The 20,691-nt window shown below is 39.5% G+C and overlaps 1 protein-coding gene across 2 annotated transcripts in view; it reads right to left on the minus strand.

Annotated features, from left to right (window-relative positions):
- Positions 1-20,442, minus strand: part of TMCO3 (transmembrane and coiled-coil domains 3) — a 35,052-nt gene extending 14,610 nt beyond the window's left edge. The window contains exons 1-10 of one of the 2 annotated variants that reach the window (XR_001412282.1): positions 20,301-20,442; positions 19,910-19,989; positions 16,622-17,164; positions 11,953-12,132; positions 7,653-7,844; positions 6,726-6,854; positions 5,061-5,153; positions 3,661-3,847; positions 2,590-2,707; positions 1,824-2,019 (exon numbers count right to left, since the gene is read on the minus strand). Coding sequence is in view for 1 of the 2 variants with exons in the window: in XM_014944148.1 (XP_014799634.1) it covers positions 1,824-2,019; positions 2,590-2,707; positions 3,661-3,847; positions 5,061-5,153; positions 6,726-6,854; positions 7,653-7,844; positions 11,953-12,132; positions 16,622-17,068 (1,542 nt within the window). In the remaining variant the exon portion in view is untranslated. The remainder of the gene's footprint in view (positions 1-1,823; positions 2,020-2,589; positions 2,708-3,660; positions 3,848-5,060; positions 5,154-6,725; positions 6,855-7,652; positions 7,845-11,952; positions 12,133-16,621; positions 17,165-19,909; positions 19,990-20,300) is intronic. The other variant, XM_014944148.1, reaches the window with a different exon arrangement.
- Positions 20,443-20,691: the final 249 nt, after the last annotated feature.

Raw genomic sequence — 20,691 nt, forward strand, 5'->3', positions numbered from 1 at the left:
TATTTCTGTCCTATCCTCCCTCTTGCTTTCCCATATAGAATTTGCCCTTATTGGCAGAGAAATGGCAATTCTTGTTTAGTTAAGTCATCTGAGATTTTTCAAACACAGGAAACAAGTAAAATAAAGTTTATATATAATGTGTGTTGTATGTGCTAGTGTTACAGATGGACCCTGACACAGGATAAACTTAGGTGGACCCCAGAAATCCAGTCAACACTGAAGCACGTAACAAGTAACTGTATTCAGGTAACTGTATGCAGGAAGCAGAAATACCATATCATTCCCATGCTCTTTGTCACGTCTTGGAAAGGATGTGTCCTGCAGAATAACTCAGTTAAAATATTTTGTTTAAAAACATCTCTCCAATTTTCTAAATGGAGCTGCAGAGTTATCTTTGGTTAAGGCCACTAAAATATGCACACCCTTAATTCCTCCCTCTACAAATTCAAAAGCTTTTTTTAGAATTACACCAGTATGGAAAATTCTGTGATTGCAGATAATTATTCAGTGTCACTGAATATCAAGCACCTCAACTGGTTTACTGAGGTTACATGCAGTATCCTTTTTACTGTTCCCTTTGATGCATTATTTATCAACTTTAAAAGGAAAACTGCTTTCACTTAAAGTACACAAAATATTTGCTCCTTCACAAATGCTTCCCATGCTGAAGCAGCGTTCTTTTTTGCAGTACGAATACAACACACTCAAACACATTCTCCCTCAGGTTTGTATACACACATGTATTATACAAAATCATGTGTACAAACTCCTTGTACATGTGACACATGGTTTGGGCCCAATATGCCAAATTCAGTCAGATCAGTCTACGTAGGCTGCATTTTTAGTGTAAGTCAGTCAGCTTCTAGATACCATAGTGTTTTATGCAACTTTTGTGGTTTGGTTGTTGTTTTTTATTGAAGTTGCTCTACAAATGTTATGCCTGATTATTAAAAAGTAAAAATGAGAAACTCATTTTGTTCCTTCTCTTATTAGATGGCACTCTTGATTGGAATATGAATAGCTGTTTAGAGGGATGGCATTTTTAACCTATACAATAGAAATAAAAAAATTTAAACAAATAAACTATGCTCTTACTAACTTCTTTCTTGACCTTCTGCCTTAAGGAGGTCAGCTTTCTCTATTGGACCTGTACTAATTAAGCAAATACCCCTAGAGAAAAGGCACATGCACAGGCACTTTTGGGGATAATTTTTCTCAAAGAACACAATGATCTCTACATGCAGGATAATGGAGTTTCAAACCCACAACACTATCAGCGACTGTCACGTTCTGTTCTACAGCAGAATAGTTTTTCAGAGGGCTGAAAAGTGAGACAGAAACAAACCCAAAAGGGATATCAACACCTATGAGCCTTGAGACATTTCTCTACTTCCTCAATTTCATCCCAAACTGTTCAACTGCCACAGAAAAAGTATGACAACGAAAACCATGTTGATCATCTGCTATCGAAAAGAAACTTCTGAGCAAATGTCAATCAGCTATTATCAGTATCTCAAAACTCATCCTAAATTATTTTCAAATGTATGAAGTAGCCCAGAATTAAAACTGGAATCATGATTCTTTAACTGGCTATTAAAAGTTGTCAGCAGTTGACTAACATTCAAATTTTATCTCTTCTTACTCATCTATGCTGTAATGCATGAATCATCAGGGCATTTGGGGTTTGTTTCAAAACATTTTGAAAACAAATAATTAACTACAGAGGTACATGGGTATGCAATAACAGTAAATGTGATGGCTTTTGTGATACTGATGCAGTACACTACCACGAATCAAAATGCTTTATGAATTTAAAAGATTACCGTTAACATAAGGAAGATGAATGCAGTTATTCCTAGAATGAGGATTTCTTTATTCCCTTTGCTTTCTGCATGCAACTTGCGATAATACGGTCCTATGAGATAAGTCTTTATAACAAGACATAGAAGAAAAACAGCAGCCAGAGAAAAGAGAATTTGGCCAATCAGTATCAGTATTCGCAGTATTTCCTTGAAAATGCTGAAAGAGAAGAACAAATAAAACATTTCTTTCAAGTGCTCTCATGTCTCCCAACCAGTTCCCCTTAAGTGAAAAGATCTAATTCCACAGATGTTCAAAACTGAGTAGCTACAGTAAGATATTTAGATACATTAGTAAACAAGATGAATACTAAAACTGCTGAGTGCCCAGCAATCTCTTCGACAACTTAGAATTTACTTCCATGTTGACTCAAAGATTTTGTTGATTGATCATCAAGGTAAGCCATCAGGCTTAATAATGTTATCACACAGTCTTTGACAAAAATACATCTTGAGGGAATAAAGTAACTGAAGAAATTAACTTTTTTTTTTTTACAGTAACAAACTTTTCACTACAAATTTTAAATACTGGGCAGGACTAAGGCAGCTGGAGCAGAAAGAATATCCTCATACAACATGACAAGTACAAAGAGTAAAGGGAACTCACAGAACAGAGTACATATTTTTCACGGAACTGACATTAACTGCAGCACTCTCATATTCATATATTCAATTTACATACTAATTAGAAGGGGGTGAGGGGAATATACATACAATAATCTTTTTTTACCTGGAATATGTGCTCACTCCTGCTTGAATAAGTGTAGGCATGACAGCTATAAATAATCCAAGCTGCACATCCTGCATCACCAACATGCCAAGCAGCACGCTACTGTAGTCAATATCCCCTGCACACCAACAAAGCAGTCATGGAAACGTTCATCAGAATCTACGAATGCTTACGGTGACTGGAAATCTAGAAATGTCTTACTCAAATGGAAGCTAAGTATAGCTCTCAACAGGGTAAGGTCATTCAAAGCCTTCTGTTTGTTCTTTTTGCCCCACCAGTAAGTAAATTAAAATATACATAAATAAATATTAAAAAGTATAAACAAAGTTTGTAGTGAAGCTGTTGCTACACAATAAAAATATAGACTTTGCTTAACAGTTAAGCACTAGTTACGCATTTACTGGAACTACTTTACTGAAAACATGTATATCTGCTGTTCTTAAGACTGTAAGAGTCAGCACATGTAAAATATACACTTTGAATTTAAGCATTAGAATATGAATATTCTAAGGGGTGGGGATAACTTAATTGCAGTATGTATGAGGGAGGTTTAACTGGAAGAAAGCAGGGTGGCAAAACTTTTGAAAGGAAACATTTAGACATCTTTGAGAAGCTAGCAATGTGGTACTTGAAGGTACTTATTTGAAGAGCTGGTAGCTATGAAAGACTGCTTGAGCTGGTCTTAGTTTGCTAAAGAAGGATGCGAATTTTTTAAGTTAGCCTTTGTGCCCTGATGACAGGCTAGTAGTAATGGTCTAACCTGGTCACCTCTTAAAAAGCACAAGGATTCCAGAACCTCAGTGAAGTCCATTCTTAACATGGAGAGTACTGATTGGGCTACATACACTGTGTTTCTCCAAAGAGGACTGGCCATACAAATAGCAGGCATACCTCATAACAAGAATACACACAACACTGAAGGAGGATGATCACTTGTAAACCAAATTAACAGTGGTTTTTGTTTTATTTAGTTTCAATTTTTAACTAGTTTCTCTTATAACATTACAAACTCAATTTCTTTCAAATTTAGCTGTAGATGCTACAACAGTACATATTTAAAATCATACTTACCTTCTTTATCACCTCGAACACTACCTGCAAGAAACCTTGACACCAATGGTGTGCTTGATAAAGATAAACAAGTGGAAATGAAGACACTTTGTGTTGGTCTAATTTGGAGCAAGTGTCCCCATAACAAACCAAAGGCAATCATCAGAACTGTCATGTAGCAAGGTCCTTGCAAAGATATTTTCCATACCTTGGGAAGAAAACAAGTTCTTATGATAAAGTCTGATGACACTTTTCTCACTGATAAGTTACGATGATTTTCAGTGCAAATAAGCTGCTAAAAATGCACCGATTTGCAGCTGCAATGCTGGGCCATAGAAATAATGGGTTGTCATCCTATACATCCTAAAACTCTTAAGTTATTATCCCTAGTAGATAATATTCTATGCCAGAAGGCTTATTACCAGAAATTAGGTAAATTTCCCAGAGCTCACAGGCAAATTAAGGGCCAAAAGGTCCAGTATGGGATGAAACACACTGAAATCATCACATGGAAGACGGATTATTTGATGTGATTCCAGGGTGGGGAAAAGATCATCATCAATACCAGCAGCTTGCTCCACAGCAGTGAGCACACAGTTCTGAAGCAGCAATGTACATACTACAGTTTAGGAACCCTTGAACTACTGATTTTTATCTTTGACTTTAGATGGACTAGAAATAGCAGATTAAGCTGAATGCTCGTAAGTTTTAACACATTTCAATTAAAGATTCTATAGTCTCATGAACTCACAATCACCAGTTTAGGAACAAATCATACAATGCAACTCTACATATATACAGTCTTTACATATTTTGCAGCAGTATTTTCCACTATGAAAATTCTAGCTGGTTTATTAGTTTAGGTTTTGTTTTTTTTTAATTAAGACCAAAAGAAACTTGTACCTTTTCGCTGAAGGCCACATCTTGTAATATTCCAGATTGTGCTAACATACTTGCAGAATCAGTTTATTAGCCAGTACAGCATGTATCATCAATTCAGTATGCAGTACTTAGCAAACTGATATTTTTTTTTATAACAGGACTGGCAAACATCACTGGACACTCCATAACAGCAACTGCGTGTTACTGCATGTTAAAATAAAGCAGAGATGGATTGCCATAAATTGTGTGAGATTTTTCTAGTAATCCAACTGTTTTACTAAAATGAAGATAAATAGCAAAGGGTTTTTTTGAGCCACCAAATAAATAGTGCATTCTGTTCTTTTCAAAGAGTTAAAAAGAAGAAGCAAATGTCATATTTGTCTTTTCAAAAATGTTACATAACACAAATATAAACTTTGTGTACAATACACAAAGTTACACCAGTGTGTTATTGGGAGAATGTAAAAATCTGAAATAGAACTGATAACTTGAACATTAGCAATTAAATTCTGTAATGCAGAGGTGGTATACAAGAATACCTTTCTTAATCTTTCAGGAGAAAATTCCAGACCAACTAGAAAGAGAGTGAAGAAGACACCAAACTCTCCTAATGTCTCCACCTGTACAATAGACTTAAAAAAAAAAAAAAAAAATCAGTGCATAGCAGTCTACTTATAATACAAATTATAAATCCATTTACAAAACAAATTGTTTCTCATTATGTTTTCACAGGCAGTTCACTTGCTGCCTATGTAACATCAGAAGTTCCCTGAGCATCTTCATGGTTCAAAAATTTTTCCCATCACCTGGCTGCTACTAGATAATTTGGTTGGATAGTGCTGGTCACCCAAAATGCACATGTGGGTTGATCTAGGTAACCTTGCTTGTTGTTGAAAATAAATAGGTTAAAGTTCTATGCATATGCTATTAAAACCCCAAAGCTTGCATTCCAGAAGTTACTTCTGCCTGCCTAATAAATTCCTCTGACATTCAACTTCTTTATGAAATACAGAAGAGACAAAAAGAGAGAGGACACACAAGAGACCCAGTAAACATGAATATTATCCAGATGAATAATGTTTAATCACATCTTCACAACGAACGAACAGGCAGCTCACTAAGAAACTGTCCTAAAGAAACCTCCTTCATCTCTGTTTTGACCACATCACCTTCTTCAGTGTAAGACTCTGAAATGTGGTTGTTGAATCTCCTTTTAATGCCAAGCTTACAAACTTGTTTCTCAGTCTAAGTGGTCACATTTTCCAGATCTTCTCAACCTAGAAGTTATTTACTACACAAAGTTTATTATTTAATCTCAATCTTAGAATATGAAATTTTGGAAGTATGATATTTGTAGCCTTCTCTTCCAATATGAGATTGACAAAATCCTACAATTTCTACTTACCCCTACTTACTTTTGAGCCCAAGAGTAATTTTCTAACAGAAGTCCACATAAGAGCAGAGGTTACAAAGACAGTAAGTTCCAAGCATTTACATGGATATCAACGTAATAGAAACGTTTAACTTAACCAGAGGTTACCATGCAACCTTCACATGTGTTCTGTTTTGCCTGCTGGCTAAACAATCTGTTAATGCCCACCAGACCACCAATCAAAACACATGCAATGTCTCACCAACCACAGCCCAGGGTTTTGCACTGAGCTAGTAATCAGAGTACACGTGATGGAGCTAAAAAGGTTCAAGAGACTTGAGGAATGTGGGCAGGAGACTGGAAAAGAAGTAGGGTGACTGGGATGGATGAAAGAGCTACAGAGATGTAAAATAACTCTCTAGGAAGCCAAGCTATGCTACTCAGGGAACTACTTGTTTTAAACACTTCCCCTATTGCTAACACTGACTTTTTGCAAGTTTCTGAATATTTGACGTCATTTAAATAATCTGGCTCTCAAATATGATGCTTTATGATTAAAGACAAAAAGAAAAGAAACAAACAAAGAAAACCCCCACAACACACAACCTTCAGCTTTCACTTTCAACAATTGCTTATGTCATGACTATATAGGAGAAAAAAATTGAAAACAAAATGATTCAAAGACATAAGATTTTAAGGCCTCGTTTTGTAGAGGTCCAGGTTTGGGGATTTTTATTTATTTTTAAATATGAGGTTGGCAATACTGTATTTTTTTTAAAACTACTTTTAAAGATTTCAACAAATGAAATCAGTCAAGCAACTGCACACTTACCTTGATACTATTTAGTCCTGATGGTCCTAAGAGTACTCCACAGATTATATACCCAAACATAGTTGGCAATCCTATTGTTGTGCACAGCCAGCCACATGGCAAAGACAACATTCCTATTGTCACAATATCCTAAACAGATAAGAGTTACAAATGCATTAATATAAAGGAGGCACAAATTTGTGATTAAGAGTATTATCTCTCAAAACGTAAATAGCACTGTAAAATTAAATGTAAAATACTGCCTATGAAAAGAAATAACTTCAGGAAACTAACCTGAGCACTTTGTTTTAAGAGTAAGCACTGCAGTTTTGCAGATGGAGCAGATTTGGTACCGACCTTAAGTAACGGGTAGCTTTAGACACTTCTGATCAATTGATTAAATATTTTAAATACAGTACAGGAAGTAGACAGTTTCATGGGGAATTGTGGAGGGAATGACACTTTGCATTAAAACAAAATGGTGAAATGTGTTTGGTTTGGTTTTTTTTTTTTAAATATTCCCATCCAGTTATTCTTCACGAAGCACAAGTGCAATTAAAAAGATGTCTATGTATTTTTCAGCATCCCTTTCTCACAACAGGAGACAAACAGATAAATTCTCTCCAGTGACAATACGCAAGTGGCTTATCAGGCAAAGCAGTAATTTGCTTTAACACTGCACAGTCGGAGAAAAGGGATCTTGCCCCAAAGGTGCAACAAGTTAAATCAAATAAAAACACAGAGGATTCATGCGGTATCACAATTAGTCTTGTGAAGACTATAGTAAGACTAGGGAATGCATTGGCCAGATCACCAGTAGACAGCAGCATCACAAATGGGGACAAATGCTGAAAACTATACTCAATCCAATCAAGCAGTACTGGCCTGTAAACTAGTGGGATTAAATCTTACCAAAACGAATGACAAGAATGTCTCCAAAATTATTACCTTTATGAAATGATGATCAGCACGAGGAATGGTCGAATCTCTGGGCTTGGTAAGGATATACTGATTGTTCTGAGAATCAATAAGCATACTGAGACCTAAGTCGTCCTCTACTTCTCTTTTTGAAGCATTTCTTTTGGAGTTGGCTTCATCTTCTTCCACCCTTAAAACCGCTTCGAAGTTAACACCTCTTACCTGCAAGAAAAAGAAAGCAAATTAAAAAAAAGGGGGTATGTGTCAATGAAACATACAGCAAAAAGCAGAAGACTATTAGCGGTGCTCAAAGTTGGTCCAGAATTTGTTGACAGACTGAAACACTGAAGTTTACTGCAGTTTCTTCTTAGGGGATTCTTTCCATCTCTTTATCAAAATCTTAAGTCCGTAACTGAAAAGGCTATAATTTGCTTTATATTTTAAAACCAAGGGGATTTCTAGACCTCTTCAGTCAAGTTGTCCAACCAAAAAATACAGAGAGATGGTTTCAAAGCTGTAAAGTTCCAATTCAGTATCTTCAATTGCATTTAATCTGATTTTTTTTAAAAAAAAAAAGCTTTATCACATTTAGAACACAAAAGGTTGGATTGAAATATAGCATTTTATGCTCTTGAACAAAAACAACTAGAGATTAAAAAGTGATTTTCAGTTCACAAAAAAATCTGTAATGACTGCATTCCAACTCAAGAAAAAGTCACTGTCCTGTAAATTTGAAGGAGAGAGAATAAGAACTGCTTCTACCTAGCTCTGTCTTTAGTGCCTGTAATTACAAAGTGGAGGACAGTAGGATGATTTCAGTATTCACTGTATTTTCAATAATGTAGATTTTATCACTATTCAGCAACAGTTAACGTTATTCCTTCTTTGAGACTCTAGTAAAGAAAGTAGGCTGTTGTCATTCCAGTGACTGACTACAAAACATTCAACTTTTCTGAATTGCTGTATTTTGTCCAAGCAACTGCTGAATTTAATGATGAAATGCATTCACATAAATAATCTATAAAACAGCCTCCTATTTTTTTTTCCTGATTCCTCAGTACATTTCCCCAAACTGTTCAGATAAATATTGCATTTTCAATATTTAATCTGCAATTTTCATCCTTCTTTTCCACTCCTTACATGTGTGTGTGTGTGTGTATAATTCCATAAAAAATTTTATCACAGGAATGACCTCTTCCTCTGGTTTTTGTACATGATACAATATGATGGGCCTCTAAAGAACTGGAAGTCACTATGAATTGGGGGGGGGGAAGAAATATGAAACAAATCATGAAGTTTGCAGAATTATTTAGAAGCATAAAACAGCTGCTTCAAACATCAGCCTTTTAGCTGTTGGAGTGAGAGGCTGATGACCATTTTCTTTTCATGCATTATGACAGTTGTCTTTTCACCCTTTTTTCCCCCAAAAAAAACCCTGTCTTTTTGTGTATATTTTGCCTTTACTTCCCTAAGCTCCCCACTTACCAGGCTATTTTGTATTCCAGAAAGAGGTGTCCATTGCCAAGTCTAAGAGACCAAACCGTGTGTTCACGCTTTCAGCTGATGGGAGAAAGCAGGAGCTGCTGCATGCCACACACATGCAAACTAGTCTCACAGCATTGGAGCAAAGAAGAAAGGCTTCCCTACAGTCAGCAGAGATGAAGAACTGTTTCTAATCAGAATACACAATCAGTGCAGTTTTCTGTCACCTTTGCTCCTCACCCTCACTCCCACACCCTCATTGCTTGTCCAGGGATACTAAAAGAGAGCTTATTGCTTAGTGTTAAATGTTGCCTCTGCAATATAAAGCATACTTTACACTGACTCTCACACTGCAGTTATTTCACTTTCAGTGCAGTGTCCTCATCTTGCAGATAACTATTACTTTGCCTAAAAAACCAAAATGCTAACAAGCCAGCATCTGTTCAAGTATCTTTTGGGGAATTTAATGTTATGATATCAGCGATAGTGTTCACTAAGCAAAATTATCGTATTAAAAAAAAAAAAAAAAATCAGCAGCGAAGCATCTACTTTGAAACTCTGGAACTCTAAATTCATAGAGAGTATGTTACATGTTCCTTCGTACTTGGCAGCTTGTGTGTCTGGAATCCAACCAAACTTCTCTGCACCAAAATTGCCGAGGGGCAATGGCTTCACGCTGGAGGGGATGTCTGGAATCCAACCAAAATTCTCTGCACCAAAATTGCCGATGGCTTCACGCTGGAGGGGAACAGATTTAGACTGGAGATTAGGAGAGGGTTCTTCACTGTGAGGGTGGTGGAGCACTGGAACAGGTTGCCCAGGGAGGTGGTTGAGGCCCCTTCCCTGGAGATATTCAAGGAGAGGCTCGATGAGGCCCTGGGCAACCTGGTCTAGTTGGGGATGTCCCTGCTGACTGCGGGGAGGTCGGACTAGATGACCTTTGGAGGTCCCTTCCGGCCTGGGCAATTCTATGATTCTATGAAAATTAAAAACGTATCAGAAGATCACATAAAAGCAATGCAGTTGGATAAATACATTCCTCATCTAGTGGAGTTCACAGTCTGGGTCGGAAACAATGTTAGGACAAAAGGGAAGACGTTTATAAGATTATGACAGTTATGAAAAACAATGGGTTTTTTTCTGTGTAACATATATAAAAATTATACATTGTGTGGATATTATGGCGCATTTTTACTTTCACAAAAGAAAAGAGAACTGACAAAAGAGACTGTGCTAGAAGCCCAAGAGCACACAGCACAGGTTCAGATGAGTTTTTAAATACTAGTAAATTTGAAGACGTATTGGGAGAAAATAGTTCTTTTTGGGATTTTATTTCCTAAAACAATTTCTGAAAGCAGGTTGTACATAACAGAACACAGTGCGCAAATACTCTTGTTTTGCATTAAGTGGGTTGGCTCAGATTCTTTTTTTTTTTTTTTTCATTTTTACTTACTTCACTTCTCCGTTTGTTTACATTTTAATAGATGCTTTTGTGTCTTTATCAGTTTACTGATCGTTCTATCTGAACTCCCTTCTTCTAACGTTCCAGTGTTCTAGCTTAGGAGAAAACCCACTAGATGCTTCTTGCAAAGATGGAGATGTAACTAGCCCCTTCCAGGTTGCGTTTCATGATTCCTTTTCTTTTATGAATAGAGATACAAGCAGAAAACCACAGGGATACGCTGGAGAACGAGGATGCGTTGGTGTGTGGCCAATTAACAGGTGTAGGAGAAGAAACCTAATTTCCTGATCCTCTTTCAAACCTGACGTTATACCCCAGCGGAACAGAAGAGGGCACCCCCGCCAGCTGCTCCTGCCTGCACAGGATTCCCACCGGCTGCAATTCCTGCCATCTGGCACAGACAAAATAAAACCCTGCTTGAGCTTTCTCTCAAGTACAGCTACAAAAAAAAAATAAAAATAAAAAAAAAAAATATATATATATATATAAAAAGTGACCTGGCTCTCTACTGCAGACCAACTGCCTTTTTCCTTGCTCAGCAGCATTCAAGAACTATACTCGCCTCTGGATTCAAGCTGCAAATCAACAAAAGCCTTTCGAGAGCAAAGGCCAAATAAAATTGCAACCCGCGTTTATGCAAAAAAAAAAAAGACCAATTTAGAGAGTCAGTCTCCAGGGACAGCACAATCGGGACACTAGAACAAACTGCTGTACTCCCAGCTCCAAATACACACAGCCTTACCTGAGGGATACTGTCCGTCATGCAACACAGAAACAAGGAACAACGCAAACAGGCCAATATACGAGAAGCAGAGGAAGTCAGACGTGGAAGAAAGCAACACCACAAAAACGTTTCAGGTCCTTACCTTGAACAATATATCTTTTCCCAGACTGTGAAAACTAACTGCAAGGGTTCTTGTTCTCCCATAACTTTCTCAACAAAATGAAAGAGAAAAAAGCGGAGACTACGCTTAACATGGTAACTCCACATCCTGCAAAGCCTAAATATCACAGTCCCCACCACCACCACAGAGATGCCATAATTCTCACGGGCTTTATCAGTGAGATGCACTACACTTGTCAAAGTGGCAGCTGCAGGGAAGACCTGCAAATCAAAAACCACAGAAATCACTAGCAAAAAGGAGTAATTAATTCCTGTTTGCTCGCTCCTAAAAAGTAATCATTCTACTAATAAATACTTTCTTCTGTTGAAAGGGAAGCAAGAACAGACATAGAGCTAAAAGTTTTTTGTTTTGTTTTTTAAAGCAGTCACTAAAATCCTAACAACTATTTAACACAGGGGTTAAGAAACACCCCTACAGTGCAATTACGAACTAAAAAATAAGTGCACACCAATTAAAAGACTGAGTCTGAAACATCACTTACAGATTTGTTGTCATCAAAGGCATGCTCTTCTATTTCCTCTTCCAGTCTATCAGCTGCCTTCCTGACATCTTCTAGAATTTCATCAAGCATTGACAAGCTTTTGTTTTGATGCTGCATGTTCTTAAGGGCTTCGACCTGATGTTTTTCTGCTGCTAAGAGTTCGACGTATTCCATTTCTTCCTGTTGAATTTTACAACACAGAGATAAAGTGCTGGCCAGGCCTTCAAGTGGAAAAACATCTGACATAAATGTACGTTTCTTTTGACACAAAACATCTTAGGAGTGGAATTGCAAAAGCAATATAGAACTTCATAATGCTATTTGGAGATTGCTTTCTCTTGCGCCAACTCTCACTGGCGAAAGAGGGCAAGAAAAACAACCACCGAACAAAATATCCACTAATTGCCCTTTCTAATCCATTAAACAGTAGAGCTGCTCCACAGTTACAATCCAGAAAATACGAGAAAGGAATTACTCTGAGGAACTCTAGGAGACATTTCAGAGACAAGTAAGTTTAGTACTCAGTGCTTTAGCAGGGAAGCAGAACAACACTGAAAGCACAGCTTTACTAGCTACAACAAACAAACAAATTGGGAGGAAAACACAATCTTAATTGTATAAGCCATTTTATAAGTGTGGGAAGAGGTCTGTTCATGGTTTTCAAAATTTACAACTGAGGAAACAGCTACAAAAAAAATAAAAGCAGTTGGGAGTGCATACAGGTGAGCTATCAAGCATTCTAGCTGAGGTTCTTGCTTGTGTTTCCCAATAAGCATTTTTCCTGTCAGAAGTAAAGTTACTTCAGTAGCTTCCCTGATAAAGCTGTGATGTTTCGTTTCTCTTTGGATGTTTCAGGTTCAACAAGAAAACTAAAAAAGTAAGTTTATTTACTCATCAAGACCACACTTAACACTGCACCTTCTAAATAGTTACCAAGACAATAACCAAACAATGCTTTGTTTATTGACAGTATAATTTGTGATTTTTTGGAAAAAAGATAAGATGCTTCACTTTACACACCTACATTCTTTTAAAGATGTACCAGTTGAGAGAGAGAACAACTACGAATAAGGAAACATACACAACGGCAGGCTTCTTCCTCTCAGTTAAATTCAGGATGCTGAGAATATTTAAATGAGAGAGACCCTACACCTGTCTTTTAAGATAGCCAATATTATTACAAAGGAAAAAAACAGACCAGGCAAAGAAACATAAGCAATCTCTAGGTCAGACTGAATTCCCAGAAAACACAAGTTTCTGTCTCCATTTTAGATGCCCTGCCATACCCAGTTAGAAATCGGACAGAACATAAGCCTCTCTTAGGTTGCGTGTTTTATCAGCCTACCCCACAGAGAGATCTTGGATAACCTGGGCACCTAAAATAGTCCTAAACTCCTATGTTTAAGTAACTGGAGTTTGCACATGTTTGCAGATGGACATTTTTCCCCTTGAAACCTGCGAGAGCATGCATGTAATTTAATCAATTCCTTGATGCCAAGACAAGAGTACATTCAGTACAGCCTCTAACTGTAGCTTCACCCCTTTTAAAATCCTCAGAGTCAGATGAATACCTCTGGTTGTGAGGAAACCACAGAATTGCTGGCTCTTGTCTGTTGGTGTTTAGAATTACCATAGTTACACCAGCATGATGAAAATTACCCGGTTCCCAAAATAACTGGAGTTGGGAAAAACGTAACTATTAATGTGTTTGGCCCAATGTCAGCTACTTTAGTTCTTACGCAACAGATAAGCAAGAGACACAGTCACTCTCACACAGCCCCAAGGAAAAACATTTCCTATCTGTTGCTCTCTGCTAGCAGACATTGCCCGACAGATATAAAAAACAGCCCCCGTATGAGCTCCCAGATTCTTTCCTCAGTCAGCAACAACTTAGAATATGAGGTAGAATTGATGAGGGTTAGATTCTTTCCCCTCAAAAACGGAACAAGTTTTGGTTGCAGGGAGCCGGTCAGTCCTTTCTGTCGGTTAAGGCCCAACTGGCTGAACAGTTGGAGGCAAACTGCAGAGAAAAATAAATAAGGCTCTGATTCACAAGAATTTGATTTCACAAAAATTGATGTGATTCACAAGAATTTTACCTTCTCTGAACCACAAGGTAAAAGAGCTTTGAAAAATCTGAGTTTACCCCTAAGTTCCTTTAATTAATGAAGACAAAGTTTTTTGTAGCCTATTAAAGTGGCATCTCTGTTTACACCTACAGACCTGTGTCCTGGCAGCAGAGTGGAACAATCACAGGGAATGGTGTCGGTGAAAAGGACAAGCTCTCACACAGCCTGCTCCATGGCAAGCACAAGTGCATCACAGTACAAACACTCTTCTGCAACTCACGCCAGGATTGGAGACATCTGACCCCAAAGTACATACCAAACAATCTTTTTGAGCAAGGTAATACACATCAGGATTGTGCTGCACTAAACAGGAGACTGGAACACCCAGAAACACGTGAAGTAGGATTAAAACTTTGGGGCAATGCTGGTTAAGAATGCAGTGTTGCTGTTGTTCTCCGCTGTTTTATCAGGGATGGAAAAAAGTACATTCAGAGGAGGATGCATCTTTGCACTACTTGTGAGTTACTTTTTCCATCAATGTCCCAGCAGCAGGCACCCAAACCTCCACACAGGTTCCTGGAGCCAAGGAAGGCAGAAGCTATTTTGAGCACTTCTTCCTTCCTCTCCCCCACCATGAATGATTCCGCTACACCTTTTCCCAGCAGCAGAACCCGCAAGAAATGCATCACACACACATACATATCCCAACACTAAAGACTTCCAAATACTTCATCTCAACAGAAATAAAATGAAGGGAAGAGTTCAGCACCCTCTACAGTCATTTCTATTTTCTACTTAACCACTGTTTAAAAAGCGGAAAGAATGTCTTGTAAGTACAACAAAGTAATCATTGCAGTAAAATGAAACCAGAACAAAATTGGACCTAGTGTGTGTCTTCTGAAGTAAGAAGTTCAAAAAAAATATACCCCATGTAATTCTCATCTTTTTTGCATGCATTTCCTCCTCTATCCTTTATTTTACTTTATGTAACAATTGTAAGGTTAGAACAACAAATATTCTGTTTAAAAAAAATCACACACATGACATAAGAAGGAAGAATGTAAAAGATTGCTTGTTCAAGTAAATATCTTGATATGATAACACAAAAAAGGCCTACACAGTCCACCTCTGCACAAGTGAAGTTTTGACAGTACACACATCTATAACACATCAGCAGACACACAGGCCTCCTTTTATGAGAAAAATGAGGAAGCATTGTTCTCAAGTTCAAGGATAGATTACGTCACTATTTTACAGTAACATTGCCAAGAATTAGGTAAATGAGAAAGAAGATTCTGGACAGCTTCCCTGCTGCCATCTTAAGAGCTCCGAGGAAAAAAAAAAAAAGGTGAAAAATCTAGTAATTTTCATTTCAATTGCTACCATTTCTATGCAGCAGAGGCTGGCACTACCATTAAGTGCCAATATCAAAGTCATATCAAGCACTTCATTGGAACACACCTAGATCCAAGCTACTCCCTATGCAAAGTTGTTGTAATGCAGTCTTTTTTTTCACTGCACAGACCACTCCAGTCTCCCAATTTTGCATCCTAACTTCTATGTCCACCAGCCTTTCTTACTGCAATTCACACCATTCTTGCACATGATCTCTAGCCATCTTCACCTGTTAAGATCTGCACATCTCTTACACAAACGCCCTTGAGAGATTCTCCCAGCTCAGATGCTATATCCCAATTAAATTTTTCCTTCTCTTGCTCCCTTGCGCGAGGGCAGCCTCTTATTTTAGAAGACAGTAAACAAAGAAAACGTATAATATATTCCTCCAGTGGCTAGGGGGTAGAGCAAGGAAAAGAGCAATTTAAATACTAAATCAATTAAATGACATTTTCTCTCAATGGGAGACTTTCAGTACACAGTCTGAGTGCTACCAAGCCCAGCAGACAGTGGCAGATTGTGCCTACCCTAACAGGTCTGCATTGAAACAGGAACTCAAGTTTTCCATTAAGTACTTCTGCTCAACTGTTACTCATCTGTGCTTTTCTTGGTAAAGTTATCTCAGCCAGCTCTTCCCTCAAAGCACTGTTTTTCAAATCTGCACTTCTTAGGCTAGGAGTGCTACACTGAGATGGAAAATCTAGTCCTCTCATATATTTGCCCGTCCATTTTACCCATATCTATACAAATACGGAAATAAAAGGCAAGTCATTCTGTTTAAATTGTAAATTTTTGGTTGAGCAGTTCTGATTTAAAGTGGAATAGACAGTTAGTATTTTGTCAATTTATGGCACTATCTCCACTCTGATAATCCCACTGGTTTGTCTAGTGCAACTGTGCTATGTGCACTGACTCACTTCTTGTATTCTTTTTCCTTTAACATAATATTTGCCATAGGTCTTATAATTATACTTAGCTTTGTTTTGAAACAAGAACTATTGACTGCTAGTAAGTTTTAAGCTCTACACCAGAATTACTTCTAATTTTACTAATGAAAACAAATACTTAATTCAAATCCATTGCAAAACATTTCAAGTTTCATGTAGATCCTGTTTTTTATTAAAATAGATTGAAACCATGCCATAATGAAATTAAAATCACAAATAGAATATTAATACTCTAGTAATAAACACAGGGGAACTAACCTTAATCGCAGCTTCTCTCAAGGCTTCCAGTCTCTGTCTGCTGCTTTCTTTCATATTTACAACATCTTTGTAATCACCCTGTAGAGCTCTCTGGAGACCATGGATTGCCTGAAAGACTGAGTTTTCACTTTCATTTAGCTCCTTTTGGAAAATTTCAAAGGTATGCACCTGAAAAAGTTTCTCTTCGTCTGACAGCCCTGCATCCTTCTCAACTGCTCTTATGGCATTTTTTAGTTTGTTGAGAACAACGTTCTTTTGGCGAAGAAGACCAGACAGTTTTCTGCAGCTCTCCAACACCCACTGCCTTCTCTGAGTGATAACAGCTCCTTTCCCACGGTGCAGCTTTATTGCATGCTTCACTACATCTTCGTGTTCTGCAGGATTTACTAACTGGCCACAAGGCAGTGAAACCAACGTCCATAGGGAAATAAATCCAGCCGCCTTCATTCTTCACTTTTTATTGCTGTTGGGAGAAACTGATAATCCACAACTGCTCAAAGCTTTCTGCTACATGATTTCTGCATCTCCAGTACACACACCATGCTGCAAGATAGAACCAATCAGTTAACAAACATGATAATGTTGAGCCGTTAGGTCAAACAAACGTAGAAAACAAACTTAAGACTGCATCCTACACTGCTATACAGAATGTATGTGATCTCCTTCAGTCAACAGTTACCAAAAGCAAGAAGCAGCCCAAGGTTACTGATAGATTTTTGTTTTCCCCTTGACTATTTTCTAGTTTCAGAAACAGTGAACGGAAAGCTCGGTCATTTCACATGGTAGTCACCTGCACTTCTTTACACAAGAGAAAAGCCATTAAAAATAGTAAGCCACGATGCCATAGGCTGTACTTCAGCCTAGCACCAGAACTCACTATTCTTATCAGTAAGTCTCTTGCATTTTTTCAAACCTATCCTAAAAAATTGTATCACAATCATTTGTTATTCATACAGCCTCAGAAGCATTAACACATTCAACTATATAAAACCTAACAAAAAAAAAAGCTTAATTGAAACAGATTACATTATAAATCATACTTGTGAAAGAAACATTTCCACAGTAAAGAAATAACCACAAAACTTCCTGGGCTTCTGAACACTACTAATTTGGATGAAAGACCTTCACTTGAAAGGCTGCACGGCCTTCAGGCATTTTAGCTTCAAAGCTGATTATTGATCCTCATGATTTTAAAATAGTTATAAGAACACAAATAGTAAAATCAATTCATTCATACGTTCATTTCCCAGAAGCTACTTGAAGATCTATATTTAAACTGCTGTATTTGCTTTTAACACCAAGCAGGACTTGATTTCAGAACTAGATCCTACAGAAAATACAGACATCACTGTAAAATAACAAAGTTACATTTTCTTTAAAAAAAACCCCTCAAACAAACACAAAAACCCACAACCCACACATATAACAATGTATAAAGGTACATACAAAACCATACATTTATCACTGATTCGTGGCATTCTAAAAACACACAACACACACAACATATTAATAGATCATCAATAGAGCAGGTATTTGCTTAAAACTTCAGCTACAGTCTTAATCTCTGGGCCAACAGCCTGAATCTGGAACCAACATACGGACAGAGTCATCTGGAAGTAGCCTGTGTAAGAGAAAACCTTCTTTCCCTATAATGCACCACCAGTCACAATCACAAGTATCCAATCCAGCCAGCCAGCCTCAATATATAGAATGGGAAGGAAGAGGGCAAACACAGCCATGCACTGCTTTTACTTTTAAAATGCCCTCTCATTCCTGTCTCAGAAACAACAGAAAACCTGTCTGTGGGTTGGGTTTTTTTCAGTGCATGAAGTACAAGCCAAAGTATTTAGCTATCAACAGTTGACTATGGGTTACGGTTTAACAACATGAAGGGCTAAAACATTTAAACTTAAGAACTGAAAGTATCATTAAAATAGCAAAAGCATATCCACATCCCTCTGATTTCAATAAAATTATAAAGTAGAAATATTTCAGAACTTTGATAAAGCTATGGGGTTTATTATTTTTAAGAGATTGGGAAAAAATAACAATCCCCACCACCCGGCAAAATACTAGAGTGATATTTAAGGAAATCTTTTTTCATGCATACAAAGTAATGTTCTCTTCCTGTTTAACATGGTTGAGAGAGAGATTTTGCTGAATATATTACAACCTATTCCTGAGAGAAAGAAGGAGAAAAATTCACCTACTGTATCTTCAAGCTTCCACTTGCAGTGAGGTGAGTAAAAGACTGCAGTTCTTGCGTGGTATGTAACCACGTAACAAAATTCTGAGCAGAGATATTCTTCAAGCTTCCACTTGCAGTGAGGCGAGTAAAAGACTGCAGTTCTTGCGTGGTATGTAACCACGTAACAAAATTCTGAGCAGAGATTTATACTAGTAAATTTTCCTACTGTGTAAACTTATCACTGTGGTTCAGACACGTAACAGCTTTGTTTCGGTAGCAGTGTTTTTTACTTGGCTTGCAAAGACTATTGCCTGGAGAAGAGAAGGCTCCAGGGAGACCTCATAGCAGCCTTCCAATATCTGAAGGGAGCCTACGGGAGAGCTGGAGAGGGGCTCTTTGTCAGGAAGTGTAGTGACAGGACAAGGGGTAATGGGTTTAAATTGGAAGAGGGGAGATTTAGATTAGAAACCAGAAAGAAATTCTTTACTGTGAGGATGGTGAGACACTGGAACAGGTTGCACAGAGAAGCTGTGCATGCCCATCCCTGGAGGTGTTCAAGGCCAGGCTGGATGGGGCTTTGAGCAACCTGCTCTAGTGGGAGGTGTCCCTGCCCACGGCAGGGGGGTCTGAACTAGCTGATCTTTAAGGTCCCTTCCAACTTGGACCATTCTATGATTTAGAGAAGTGCCACCTTGGGCAGCGCTCAAAAGCTGTTAAGGGAATAATGGCCTCACATACAAAAATATATGATGTGCTTCAGAGTATAAATAAAGAGGAAAAAAAACCACCAACCCAAACCTGCTCCTCTCCATGCACCGGTAAGTATCAAATTAGAGGGAACTCCTGTCGCTTGGAGTCCTTTGCAAGCCCAGTTTGTTTTCCGAGGGATTGCAGCTCATCTTCCTGATTTTTTTCCCTTCCTGAACAGGCTTGATGGGGTTTCCCATCAAGGGAATACCAGACCCTACCTCCAAGGCGAACCCCGATCCTCTTTCTGCCCGAAACGCCTGCGGGCCCTCCCGCACCTGCCGCCCCCCACCCCTTTTCCCATTCACAGCTCCTTCCCCGGACCCGCCGGGCAGCCCAGGCCCCGCACCCACCTGAGGGCGATGGCAGCGGAGGGCCGCTCCTTGCTTTGCCTTCAGCCGGCTTCCAGGCAGCGCCGGGCCGGTACCTCTCCCTGAGGGAAAGCCGAGAAGGAGAAGGGGGAGAACGGAGAAAGATGAGGAGAGCGCGGAGGCGATGCCCCCCACCTCCTTCCCCGCCCCCTCATGGCGGCGGAGGGAGGAGGCCGCCCCGCAGCTCCGAGCTCAACTTTCCGTCCCCGCCGCACCAGGGGCAAACCCGCCGCCGCCTCCTCACAGCCCTCACCACCCCCAAACACACACCCACCCCCACCGCCGGGAAGGGCCCACTGCCCGCCTCAGGGGAAGGAGACGGAGGCAGTCACCGGCACTGGGCGCTGCTTCCTCCCCCCCCGCCTCCGCTCACCTGAGGGAAGCCGGCAGCGGCCGGGAGAAGGCGGGTAAGGGGGAGGCGGCGGCGGCTGACGGAAGGCACGGAGGAGCCCCGTCCTTGCCGACGGCCGCCACGCTCCCCCCGCGGCGCCGGTTACCGAGCGGCACCTTTAAGCGCAGAGTCAGGCGGGAGCTGCGGCCCGAGCGCCGCCGTCTGACGGGAAGCGTAACCGCGGGTTCCCCCCAGCCCGTCCCCGTTCCCCCCCCCCACGGGCTCCCCGGCCGCTCTGCGCGGCGCACGCCGGGAGACGTAGTCGCCGCCAGGCTCGGCGCACCCCGGGAGGCCCCGGCCCCGCGGTGACGGAGGGGACGGCTGAGCCCCGGTGGGTGGAGGGGGGGTGACGAGAGGAGGGCGCCCACCTCCG

This window comes from Calidris pugnax, unplaced genomic scaffold (genome assembly GCF_001431845.1).
Source record: "Calidris pugnax isolate Ruff unplaced genomic scaffold, ASM143184v1 scaffold69, whole genome shotgun sequence".
NCBI classification, from domain to species: Eukaryota; Metazoa; Chordata; class Aves; order Charadriiformes; family Scolopacidae; genus Calidris; species Calidris pugnax.